A 14266-nucleotide genomic window follows, 5' to 3' on the forward strand; every position below is an offset into this window, starting at 1 on the left:
TTTAATTATAATTATAATTATATAGATTTTATAGTTAAATTAAGATTATATTATTAAGAAAAATGTATATTTTCATTATAATGTTTATATTATATTATAATTATTAATATTATTTTATTGAAGTTAGAGTTGTAGTTAATATTACAATAATATGAGATAATATCTTAATCTAAGATTATAGACATTTTGTTTGTCAAATAATATACACATAATAATCAATCAAAATGAGATAATATCTTAATCTAAGATTATAGACATTTTCATTTCTTATAGGATAGTGCAACTAACTTTTTTTTTTGGTACAAGTAGCTACCAATTTTGTTATGACTTTTTGGTATTGTCCCACCATTCTAGAGGCATCATCTTATAACTATGCCATTTGAATTTTCTACAATCCCAAAATTTCATTCAAACAATTTTTTCATTAAAGTTTTATTTTGGGGAAAACAAAGCCGGTAATTGAGTTTTTGAATTGTTCACTAAAAGAATTCTTCAAGGCCTTTTTGCTTCTACCTCACTGTTATTATTGATATTTTTAACCATCCCCATTAATTTATTTACACGGTCCTACAACATTTATTGAACTTTAATTCAAGGATAAGCATACACAAACATAAGAAAATTGACTCTTGAAAAAAAAATCAAAATCACTCTGAGAATTAAGATAAAAGAAAGCGTTCCATCAAGCTCGTCTACCAATTCACAATCAATTGAAGGTCACAATAATAGAACTCTCTTAAACCACCTAAATTATATGTTGAACCCATATCAAACATAGATTAGACAATCATTGGAGTTGCATTATCATTGAGGAAATAAAACTATAATGTAGTGCATAGAGACAACCCACTATGGCTAGAAAAGATAAATAACAAGAAAAACTCAATGCATTCATTTTTCTAAGATTATATTCGTAACACACCAAATGAATTTTGCGTTTGTTCAAATATTTGTTTTATAAAAAAATAAAATTGGGTTTACAATGACTTTTAACTGGACAATTGAATTTTTTATTTTTATTTTTAAAACAAAAAACACAGTCTTAGAATTTTTATTTTTCTACTTTTAAAATAAATAAACATTGCCTTTTATCAAATCAATACATCTATTTTGTATTAGTTTTTCTTTTGGTTATCTAAAAATATTGTCTTCATAAAATATAATAATTTTTTTATTTTTTTATTTTTAAAATAAAAAACATTTCTTTTATAAGATGTAATAAAAATAATATAATTTTAAAATGACAATAATTTAAAATTATAATAATTAAGAATTACATCAAATATTATTATTACAATACTAGATTTTTATCATTTAAAATATTAAATTATTAATTCATTACTTAACTAAATAATAAAAACTATTAAATCAACTATAAATTACAACAAAGACATTAACATATGTAAACTCTAATTAAAATATTTTCAAAATCCATTGATCCAATATTTAAAAATAACCCAAAAGCCAAGCGAACAAACATTTTTTAATTGATTTTTTTTTTTATATTACCTATTTTTTTTTTCGTCAACAAACATGTTTAAAAAAGATCGAAAAAGATTTTCCCTCAGAATAAGACGGTATCCCATGCTTCCACGAAACTTATGAATTAAAATTCCGTGTTTTCCCCGGGTAGGGAAATGCTTAAAATTAAAACAATATTTTTCGTATCATCTATCCTGGATGGCAGGATTCTGCTGGTCACAGGTCAATTCAGTTCCTCAGCTGATAAGCTCATGCTGGCATGGCCCACGTCAATAATTTTTGACACCATGACCACAGCAACACTGTTTTGCTCTCATCGTTCGCGGTCTTGATCCTAACAGATCGGGAGAAGAACCTACTCTTCAGGAGATTCGATCTGTGGTCAGATATGTAACTCACAGTTAATAATCCTTAATATAGATTTTGTCCGTGGGGGCCGCTTGCACTATTCACTATCGATTGCTTTTATAATTGTGTCTTGTTGAAGATTGTATTAACATTTCGTCCGGTGTGTTCCGAGCTTTCAAATTTCGAGGGTTTTTTCTATATTGGACTATTATTTTTATATACTTCAATGGAGCTCGTTAACAGTTAAAATTACAGCAGTTTACGAGATCCGTGCTTGCAATTTAGCAGAGGGAAAAAGATGGACAGCGCTGTGAATGTGTATGTTCCGCCACCAACAACCCCGCAGGTCAGTGTATTTCTTTTTTGCGTGTATTTTTGTTTTAAGGTTTCGTATGCTGAAGTTTTCGTTGGATGTTTTTTGAGATTTAGACCTATACAAAAATATCTATAAATAAAATGGTTTTAAGTAAGATTAGAACTGTGCTTGAATGGATTACAAATTTGAAGTTCAGACGATCTCTGTTTGGTCTTTTTCTGTGTAATTTGCATTTATAAGAGAAATGATTTGAGTTCAAGTTGCATGCTGCCCTGTTCTACGCCAACCGAACTTAAAAGCTGTTCTTGAGAAAGGCTACAAGAATTTGAAAGGTTGTCTGCGCTTTAGTGAAAACCCTATGCTGCCCTGTTCTACGCCAACCGAATTTAATCGCTGCACTCGACAAAGGCTACAAGAATTTGAAAAGTTGTCTGTGCTTTAGTGAAAACCCTACTTCGGTGTGGATTTACATGTAAAGTAAAATAAGTTGGTTACATCTGTAATGTACTTGTTTATAATGCAATTATTCTTGGTTTGGGTATCCATTCTGCCAAATTTATCACCAACTTGAATTGATATTCAAATGTCTTATACCATGGCAGGGTACTGAATAAAATTCATGTCAACAAACTAGGGTTTTTAGCGAGGCACTTACATTCATTTGACTTTGTAGTGTATAACTCGAGGTCTAACCTGCCTATTTGTGTCGTGAAAACGGATATTACAAGGAGAGCATTCATCTGCTAATTTTTGCTATTATGGTTTATGTTGGTGTATCCCTTTCTTCTTTTCTAATTTTTCCTCTTAGCTAGCAAGGAGAGTGTTCATCCCTTTTGTAACTTTAAGTTCGATTGCAATGAAGAACTGCACATCTTGGCTAGGGATTCATGCAATGTTGTATTTGAGGTGATTAGTACCCTCTCACCTAAAAACAACAAAGTTTTCAAGCCCTAGAATAGAACGAGAATGGAAGAATTGTTTAAAAAAGCTAAAACAAAAAACCAAAAACAATCATTTACCTCTCATATCCCATCCAAAAATCCTTTAAATTTAACACTAATCACTTAATGATAACTAAACACAGTTTTTTCCAGAAGCTTTGCACTCAACATAAAAGTGGTCAAATGTGTGCCATAATGATAAAGAAGAAAAGTTACAAAATGAGGCGAAAAGGGCATTTTTAAGCCGTGGCAAAGACTCCCAAATACATCTGAATTTTGAAGTGAGTAACTTGAGTCCTCACCAGTCACTTGTGGTTCATGAGCTTTGTGCAAGTTTTAGATCTATGGCATATAGTACTGTATCAACATTGTGTTCATTTTGCTTATAAATGTAAATAGTAATACACGGCAATGAACAAAACTAGAGTTTTTGATGAGGCACATACTTTCATTTGATTTTGTGATGTATCTTAAGCAGAGGTTATATACATTTCTTTTAGTCTCTCTTAAGCAGAGTTTAAATGTAATATATCAATGGAAATTATAACTGTAGTTCTCGATGTGAGCTAATTTTGAATATTAGCATACTGTATGGAATGGAATTTATCTCATTTTACTTGTAAATGTAAACCCTTCAAGAAATCAAACAAAGGTTTCTGGTGAGATAGCTTCGTTTCTTTGGCTTTGAGTTTGTGTCTGAAGTGTGCAAGTGTGGGTCTAATCTTGTGTCAATGACAAAATACAGATGTTCTCAATATAGAATACTATCTAGATTTTTTTTGTTGGTTTTATATATTATTAAAATGTTTTAAATAAGGTATTATTTATCTTGTTATAAAATATTTAATCTACATAATATTTGTTTATTCTGCAGTCCGTAAATTATTTGAAAGGATAAACATTGGGAGGCTAGACTTTTGAATCAGTGTTTGGCGTTGGGTCTTGTGACCTACTATATTTTTAGCAGTAAAAGAAAAGATTTCTGGGGTTTAAACTATACCTTAAACTTGAAAGTTGAAACCTTTCCAAAACAGAATGTCAATACGATCTTTGGGGCTCTGCCAAAACCTAATACTGCTGTAAACCAGATCTGTAGTAAGTTGAAACGGGCTATAAACTTTCTATATTTTCTCCATTACTTAAATGTAAAGTACTAGACATAAAATCAGTTGGCCATGGTTGTCAAGAAATTCATCTCATGTGAGAAAGACTGTAATTAGCATCCATCCATAATCCTACTATGAACATTATGGGCAATTACCAAAAAAAATTGATGATTATGGCCATTCATATTTTTTAACATTTCATGTCCTTAAGCTATGCTTGCATTCAATGGCCATTCATATTTTTTAACATAACCATAGTTCTTAATGTGAACTAGTTTTCAACATTGGCACATAGAAATTGTGTTTTTTTGCTTGCAATTGTAACACAGCAGAAAAGCAAAGTAGGGTTTCTGGTGAGGCACTAAAAATCATTTGACTTTGCAGCTTCTCTTAAGGGGAGGTTTAGTCTATATTTCTGTGTATGCCTAAATTGTTGTGCCTATGGAAACTATATATAATTTTTCAATTATATTTTCAATATTTTAATGTTTCAAATAAAGATTTTTGAAATATTTTATTCTAGATGAAGGTTTAGAGTTGAAGTCAGAGATTAAATGTCTGCAGCGCATAAATGTTGCAAAAGGTTTTTGGATAAAAATTGAAAACTGTAAGACAATTTATTAATCAATTTTTTGGGTCAGGAATATTTCTGGTAAAAAAGGATGAGAGGTATGCATATGAAACCTTTCCAATACAGAATGACAACATATTTACTGGATTCCTTTAAAAACCTACTCGCACTGCAATCTATTTAAAATAAATACATATACACAGCTTTATCCAGAAGAGTTTTATACGATAGATATGCATTGCTGAAAACTAAATCTTTGGTTGGAGTTGAAAATGGCTGTGAAATGCCTGTTCCAGCCCAAATTACTGTTAACTCTAACATGATATCTGTTTCAGCAGCCGAGTTGTAATGTACCCTTTCTAATCTGTAGAATTGAGTTACTTTCAGTGTAGTCATTTTTAGTAGTTAGACAGGACTGTAAGCACTTTCAGTTATAAAAGTGGAACAACGGAATAAGGCGGCTAGCAGAGTGATGGTACTGGTAGTGTAGGAGTAGCAATTAGATGGGAAACACTCTAGTTCCTTTCAGTTAGTGTTGCTTTTTCGAATAAAGTGGCAAGTCTCGTGTTCTTCCGTTAGGCAGCAGTCAAGTCTTTCAGTATCCATTAGTTCTTTCAGCTGCTTTCAGTTAACACCATTAAGATTGGGGTATGAACAATCCAGTTAGATGCCAGCAGTTAAGGTGTGATTGCCTATGATTTAGGATCACAGGAAACATGGAATATAAGCAGCACTGGAGGAAAAGAGAACAAAATTTACATCTGAAAAACTGAGAATTCAATTCCTTTTGAAGTAAAGTGATGCTGCCTACAGCAGTTCTGGCACTTGGGGATGAAAACCATCAGGTATGACGGCTTTATTTCATGGGGATGGAAAGCCTGAGGAAGCAGTTATTGTTGCAGAGTAACAACAGGATCATGTGGGGTGTCTAGGATCATCAAGGCAATCAGTATGCATACTGCAGAATGTATCAGAGAAATTCAGATCTGCATGCTGGGTGTATCCACTGAGTTTTATTAGACAAGTTGATTTTCATTTAAATGTATGTTTTTTATAAAGATAATATAAAAGAAAAAAAATATATTTGATGTTAGAGCCTGTCTGGGACTGTCTTTCTTTATGCATTTGGTTTGGGCTTTTATAGCAGTAAGATGCCATATGTTCCAACAAAATCAGTAATTTTCCATGCAAAGCAAAACTGCATTTACTATGTACATCTATAGGTATAACACTATACTAACAGTACCAGCAACTATGAAACCTTAAGAGATTACAGCTTAGCTCTTAATGTAATATAAATTTCAATAGTGACGTGATACTGAATCGAATGTCATTTCCTTTAGGCTTTGGTAGATAGCTTAAACTGATTCAGTCTTATAATCTTTCTATATTTGCAAGTTTTGGCATTATCTGGTAGGCAAATATATTTAGGTTTAATGAAAGTAAACTCTGTTTTGCATTCATCTGCATATTATAGCCTCTTTGTAAACATTGCATTTTCAAATTCTTTTTCAAGAGCATAGCAAAACCGGTCTATTAGTTGTCATTTTTAGTAGTTTTGCTTTCTTGTTGTAGTAGGAATAGTTAGAAACATGCTGCATAGATTTAACTTTTATTGGTGGCTGATTTAACTTGCATTGATGCATAGAACTGGTCACTCAGGAAAATGACCTAGGATCATTTGGCACTGATGTATAGTAAATCTGTTTTAGATCAAGAATATTTCAATATTTTCTGTATTTGCAAGCTTTAACATTACCTGATAAGCCTTTCTACATGCTATGGATGAAGCTCATCAATAAATAATTTTTCAAGCAAAAATATAATTATTCTTTGCTATTAACTGCATATCTACTGCTCTCTGCTTATGTATCTGTTTTATGTAGTCCTTTCAAACAAGGAATGGTTACATTTTATTAATCCTTTTGTATCCGTTCTGTACATGGTGACTGATCTAAATATAAGCTGGGTGGCTTTGAGTAATGATTCTCTTTATCAGGTGATTTTGTTGCTTTTACTTCTTGTTGAACTAATATATTGATAATAGTGTTGAGTTTTTGAACTTATATATTGATAATAGTGTTGAGTTATTGAACTTATATATTGATAATAGCGTTGAGCTTTTTAAATATAAGCTGTGTGGCTTTGAGTAATGATTCTCACTATCAGGTGATTTTGTTGCTTTTACTTGTTGAACCTATATATATTGATGATAGTGTTGAGTTTTTGAACTTATATATTGCTAATAGTGTTGTGTTACCGAACTTATATATTGATAATAGTGTTGAGTTTTTGAACTTATCTATTGATAATAGTGTTGAGATTAGGTGTACATGATATTTTTGATTTCTTGATGAACTTTCACTGTTTTTATCAATAATCATGCACGTTTTCTCTGTATGGTTTTCAATAGATAATTTCTATGGCATTATCTGGAGTTTTAATTTGGTATCTGAGCCAAGATAGTATCTGACAGGTTTCGTGGAAGAGTTACTACAAATCAGCTTTGTTCTTGGCTTACCAAAGCTTTGGGGTGGTTTATGGTGATTTGGGCACATCTCCACTTTATGTCTACAAAAGTGTCTTTGAAGGGAAGTTGCATGGGTATATGGATGAAGAGACAGTATTTGGGGTCTTTTCAACAATCTTTTGGACGTTCACTTTGATTCCTTTAATTAAGTATGTTGTCATTGTTTTGAGTGCAGATGACAATGGAGAAGGTAACAAAAGTAATACGTTTCTTTGCATTAATGAATGTATCGAGATAACATCTACTTTTACCACTAGAACTAAATACTTTACTTTTTTCTTTTGAACAGGAGGGACATTTGCATTATATTCACTTCTTTGTAGACATGCAAAGCTGAGTATGCTTCCAAATCAGCAAGCAGCCGATGAGGAGGTCTCCACATATCATAAATTTGGACAGGCAGCTCAGAATTCAGGAACATCTACATTGAAAAAGTTTTTTGAAAAGCATAAAAAAATGCGTACAGGTTTACTGATTGTGGTTTTGGTAGGCACTTGCATGGTGATAGGTGATGGTGTTCTGACACCTGCAATATCTGGTATGATAGTCTTATTTGAAGTCAACCTCTATCTTCTTATTCTGCATATCTAATAGAAGCTTACTTTTTAATAAATTTGTATGAAAATGTGAAATGGCCCTGCTTTTGCCAGCCATCAAACATATTAAGACAACAAATTTATAAAAATATTGAAAATAAAGGAGGTGAATTAAGACAATTAAATTGCTAGCTAATTTAATTTTGGACATCTATTTGCAGTTCTTTCATCAGTGTCTGGTCTCCAAGTACGCACTACAAAGCTCAATGATAGTAAGTACATTCTTCTACTTAGAATTATGACAAATGTATCTGCTCAAAGATGGTCATGGGATCCTTACTTGATTTGCATGCTTCCTTTTAGTTTCAAAAATCATATATATGTTTGTTTTATCCAGGCAATATGGTATAGAAGGCGTGGTTTAATGTTCAGAGTTGCCCTTTCTCCCAAATTGACTCTGTATCTGCACAGGAACTCAGTGATTTATTTTGCAAATTGTAGACAATCCACAAGAATAGAAGTAGAATAATGGCCAATTCTACTAGAAAATCTGAAATATTGATGCTCTGGATCCTTTTTATTCTCAAGATAAACTTTTTCCTTTTAAGATAATTGTGATTAGATGCAATAGATAGTCTACTTCATTAGCACTAATAGCATTCAATTCATGAGCACAATCAATATGCAAAAATGGAAGGACATGAGATATGCACGCTACACACAATGTGCCATTTTGAGAATTGTAGATAAGAGATAATGCCCTTTTATTTATATACATATAATTTCCTAAACCAATCCACACTTTACTGATTATCATTTTAGCATCTTGACTTATGATTGATAGATAAGATATGATTCCTATCTATTCTATACTTACAATTTTCTAATCATGGGTGGTTATTATTTCCTCCTTTAATTATATCACACCTTAGAGTGGGCCCTATAAGTAATGAATCCCAACATACTATGGATTTATACCTATCGGGGACACTATTATACAACTTAAGGAACACTGCACCTTGGTTTCTCAATGGTAATTTATCCAAATCTTTTAGCATTTTGAGGAACGCCATATGGCTACAACTGATGATTAAAGAGCCCTACAAGGGTAATGTTGATGGGTGTTTTATGACCACACCAACACAGAATAAAGTTTCCAATGGTCACTCTATCTTCTCTTGAGCAAAATCTTGTGTATGCTAAGATTGTGGAAGATCATACACGTGATTCCAAGGTTCCGATAGCGAACTTGCGACTTTGTGATGGATATGAGCTCGTTTGGCTTGATGTTTGCTGTAATTCAAGGGGACTTACGTGCAATGAAGCAATCCTTTAAGAAGACTTGAACAAATTTGGATTTTAAGGGAAAATGGCGAAGGATTTAGGAATGATAAGTGTTTTTTGGAACGTTTTCTCAATGAAATATGCAAAAAGTAAATAGGAAAGGGTTTCAAGAGATTCTAATCTAAATCTAAAGAACTCAAATGACAACAAAGGCCTGGGTGAAATCGACCACACTTTGTTTCACCAACTGCAGACAAGTACGCAAAGGGAGGTGCAATCTTCAAAGGTTGTGCAAAAGATTTTCATATCACCAACAAATACCATCAAGGCGAACAATATTCATTTGATAATCGAAGTTAAATATACACATTCAAGAGGCTCAATCCAACCTTGCACTACAAATAGAAATCATCTATTTGCAAAAGGTATGAGTGAATGATCTCAGCACGAAACAAATATTATCCATCTCATTCATCTAATTGTTTGAAAACAAATCTAATCTATTTGAGGAAGAGAAACCATGCGACTTCAAAATAACTCAAGTAATCACCAAAATCAATGAAACACTCTTTATTATCTTGACAGCCTATAGCAACAATTTCATACAGATTCTCCCCTCTTTACAAATGAGGGGGCAAACCCCTTTTATAGGCTCCAAAATGAAAATGGACGACCAAGATTACAATGAGATGAATGACTAAGATCTGTCCATGCAAAACCCTAATTAGGGTTTGACCAAAAATGACCATATGTGGTGCCAAGTAGTGGGCATGGCAATAAATGAGGAATCACACCCATTTTGCATTAAATGGCCCACCACTCCCAAATAAGGTGTCCACTATGCATTAAATGACCCATCACTACATCATGCATTTAATAGATTTTCGTCCAAAATAGGATGACCATTATCTCTCTATTTGACGGTAAATGCGATGAACTTGGTCATGACGGCCTCGAGCTCTCCTATGGAGACACTTTGCACAGTCTCCAACTTATAGTCTAACATAGTAGTATCCTTTTCACACTTGGAGAAAACCTTCTCCCATCTTGGCATAATCTCCTGGGTCTTGCGCATTATGTTCGAGAACAAGGAAACATTATCTAGATGACATCTTGAGAGGTATTCCACAAAGAATAATTCATGCAATCTGTCCTTCAGGTTATCCACTGTTAGCTCCTCATCAATTAGTCCTTTGGCAAACAACGCCTTGATAGTATTGAGGATCTCCTCTTAAATTTTGTTGATTGTTGTCTTCAATAGGGCTTACTCCATATTTGATCTTTCGAAGAATTCCTTCCCAGTACTTACTGCATAGAACCACTGAGGGAAGTCATATGCTTCATTCTCTCTGATGACTTCTCCATCTATAAATGCTTGGCTGGGGATTTCCATCAATGCCTCAAGACGTGGAATAGTCAAGTATTGATAGATGTGCATATCCTCCCACAAATTGTCCACGCTTTCCAATCTGCCATGAATTCTCTATCTTGAAATGTATTTTTGTGTATTCATGTGCTTGTAACTATTGATGATTTCTTCTTTGTTGAGGTCTATATCTATGTCTATTTGTTGGAAATGTTTATATAGAAGTAACTCAATAAATTTACAAAATATTCAGTCATCTTTTGGAATGCTATGGAATCATCGAAAAGACTTTCACTATTGCTTTTTCTTTTCTATCTCGCCATTTGGATTTTTTACGACAAGCAACATATGTGAAGGATCTCGTTGATTCAATTAGTGTTTAATTGGAACAAAAATAGCAAAAAAACGAAATGGATAGCTGCTTCTTGAAACCATCTTTTCAATGCCTACTTGTTTGTGGAAATTCAATATTTTATGCTCAAGTTATGACATTTCTTGTATAACTATTCCCTTAGGGTTTTAAAAAACACAAGGTGCATCTTGGGTGTTGGTCACCCACATGACTAGGTGTAATGTCCCCTTCTCACTGATGACCTTCCAGTGGTCCATTAGCCTATTCCTGAGACCCATAGGCTAGGTGGAATGAAGAATGAGGGGTCCAGCATTGATGAAACGAGGACTTACTATTTTTAGTAAGTTAGGGAATGGCCATTGTGGTGTTACTGTCCTACTGAGCTCTCCATGTTTTGCCTCTGGACGCGATGATCATGCTTTTCTGAGCATTAGTTCTTGACTTACTATTTTTAGTAAGTGGTAGTGTGGCACAATTCTATTTTTGGCAGTAGACAGGGTTTTGATTCTGCAACAGTTTTGTGGTCGTCGTGGCTCAGTTTCATCCTAGTTGTGTTAATAATCAGTACGGGAGTCATATATGACATAATTAAATATTATTTCCTTATCCTAAGGTTTAATATTTAATTAATTTGATTATTTGCGACTGATTTATTAAAATTGGGATTAATGCCTATTTTATCCTAATTGTTTGGCGAAACTCGTGTACTATGGGATGGTGAAATATTTTAGAGGAATATCATGTTATATTGCATCTCCATTATTTGCCGAGTAATTAACGTGGGTCCCTTCCCTTTTGGCGTGAGGTTTGACTTATGAAAAGTGGCGCTATACTTGGGTGAAATGAAATGCAAATGGAGTGGCGTTCGGAGGAATTTGCATTTGATTTTGGTTGCTGAAGAGTTATAAATAAGAGCCTTGGGCTCTCATTTGAGCATCTTTGAAAATTGCATCGTTATGTTGCCGGTTTGGTTACTGAAAATCTGAGCTTCGAAGTATGGCTTCCTAGCTAAGTCTCAGTTTCGTACTTGCAAGATAGTACCTAGCTGTGTCCTTGTATTCCCAGTGCTGTGGGTGAATGAGTTGCAGATTGTGGAGTGTTCTATGTGGGATTTGAGTGTTTTCTGGTTGCTGGTCGTGGGACTGCTGAAAGTATATTTTGCTCACACCTCTTAACCAGGCAACTCCATCATTCTGGGTACCGGCTCATCCTTCCTTCCTAGCCATGGCGATACATTGTGTAAGTTTTTAGCAAGTTTAATTCAGCAATGATTTTTCTAGACAAAATCAAACTTCCTAGGTCTAGCGTTGCGTTTTGTGCTTGCATTGGGATGCGTGCCAAATAATTGTTGGGTTGTTTGGGTTGTGGTTTTGATTGGTTGCTGTTGTGAGTGAATTACGGTGGGTTTGGGACTAGTTTGAGTTAAATTGGATGAAAAATGAAAGAGTTATGAGCATTTGGGTGTTTCCATGGGCTGCTGTTTGTACTTTCAGCTTGCAGATTTATTGTAACAGAAAATTATATTCTTGCTGTAGAAATCTGCATTACTCACCTCCTTTCATCTCTAATTTTGTAAGGTTGTTTCAGTAGTACTGATCAATCATTCTTGCTGTCCTTATTTTGTAATTCCCACTGCATAAGTGGAAAAGGCTGGCTTAGCCGCCTTCTTACTTTGAAATTCAGTTTATGTACTCAGTCCTCCCACTGAATAAGTGGTCGAGTGATAAGTTTAATTCAATTGTCCTCCCGCTGAAATATGCGGTAGAGTGATAGTTTAATGTAATGTCCTCCCACTGAAATATGCGGTAGAGTGATTGAATTTCAGTTTCTTATCATTTTCCCTTGGTCGGTTTACGGCCAAGAGTTTGGTTTCTATCCTGTTGGATAAGCAGAAGGGGCTGGCTTGCCGCCCAGATATTGTAATTTTAGTTTGATTATTGTTGCTAACGATCCCCAGAACACCGTATGCTCTCACCCTCCCAGACTGGGCTCTCGGTGAACAAAAGGTGGAAGGGTTCCCTTTCAGCAATTTGGTTTATTTCTCTAACCTTAACGGGTTGAGGTGATTGCTTGTATCTCTTATTGTTAAAAATTCAAAAAAAAATTACTGGGATATTACAGTGGTATCAGAGCTGGTTTTCCTGCCAGCCTGTGAGAGTCAGTGGGTTTAGAAGTCTCCATGAGTGACAGAGACGTCAGATACTACAACAGAGAGCAGAAGAGACAACAGTTTCAGGTTCCGATAGTGTCGGAAGAGGACACTTTCTCAGAAGTACTGAGAAATAGAGGAAAGGATATAGATACTCCAGATTTAGTGGATTCAATGGCAGATAGGGCCACAGACTCGAATGAGGCACCTAATAAGAAGGCAGAGAGACAATTTGCTGCCATGATGGACATGATGTCTCTACTGCTGGCCAAGCTCAACCAGAACGTTGTTGGGACCCCTAATCAACCCAACAATGGTCCGGAAGCCAGCACTTCTAACGCTTCTGTAGGCAATGGGAACGAGAGTAACAATTGAGGTTCAGCCCCAAGACCTTTGCAACTTGTCTTTTTGCCAAAAGAAGTACAACAAGCTGGAACAAAGATACCCACAATTGATGAAATAAAAAACAGCTACATGGATGCCATGTCCCCTCCTTGATCGTTATATACATCCTAAATGAAGTAATTATTATTATTAATTAATATTATAATAAACAACGAATTTCTATTTGGAATTTATTAAACATTATTATTAATAATATTCTTATCAAAATAAATTATATAAACATAATTTACTTATTCTTAAATGTAAACATGATTTATATATCTAAAATGATAAATATATAATTTAGCTTATATTACTCAATTAAATAACAATGAACCCGTAAGGGGTAGAGGGGCATGGGTTGGTGTTCAACTTTGGGTATGATTAGTCGATTATTATGAACATACATCTGGCTCCATATCATTAAAAATTACAATTGGTGGTCAAAGTCATCGACCACTTCTAAACACCAGTAGCCACATCATCATCGATAATTACAACTCATCATGCTCTAACGATATTGTATAATCTACTATTAAAGAGTCATAGCCGGCGACAATCAAAGAAAGATGGATATCGGGAAAGGAAGAATGATAAAGTTATATTCCTATGTATTACGTATTGGTTAAAGACAGAGGTTATTGTAATGGATGGAGGGTCGATAGTCGGTGATCTATATCCAGTAGGTGAAACGATATCTGATAGGCATGAGTATTTGTCCTTAAGAGACGTGGAATAGTCAAATACCACGTACCATGAAAAGTGACTTCAAACGGTGCTAATAAAAATATGGTTATTAGTTAATTATATTCGATCATACTAAGAGATTAAGACTATTACGTAAGGAAAGGGAATTATAAAAAGTCATAACCGTTGTCATGAGAAGATGTGATCCTATTCA

The 14266-nt window shown here is 34.1% G+C and overlaps 1 protein-coding gene across 1 annotated transcript in view; it reads left to right on the forward strand.

Annotated features, from left to right (window-relative positions):
* The first annotated feature begins 1610 nt into the window (after positions 1-1610).
* The window catches only part of LOC131073909 (potassium transporter 7), a 53304-nt gene continuing 40648 nt past the window's right edge, over positions 1611-14266 (forward strand). The window contains exons 1-4 of the mRNA XM_058010416.2: positions 1611-2176; positions 7241-7484; positions 7584-7832; positions 8052-8102. Of these exons, the coding sequence (XP_057866399.1) occupies positions 2129-2176; positions 7241-7484; positions 7584-7832; positions 8052-8102 (592 nt within the window). The 5' untranslated portion in view covers positions 1611-2128. The remainder of the gene's footprint in view (positions 2177-7240; positions 7485-7583; positions 7833-8051; positions 8103-14266) is intronic.

Source organism: Cryptomeria japonica, chromosome 9 (assembly GCF_030272615.1).
Source record: "Cryptomeria japonica chromosome 9, Sugi_1.0, whole genome shotgun sequence".
Taxonomy (NCBI): Eukaryota; Viridiplantae; Streptophyta; class Pinopsida; order Cupressales; family Cupressaceae; genus Cryptomeria; species Cryptomeria japonica.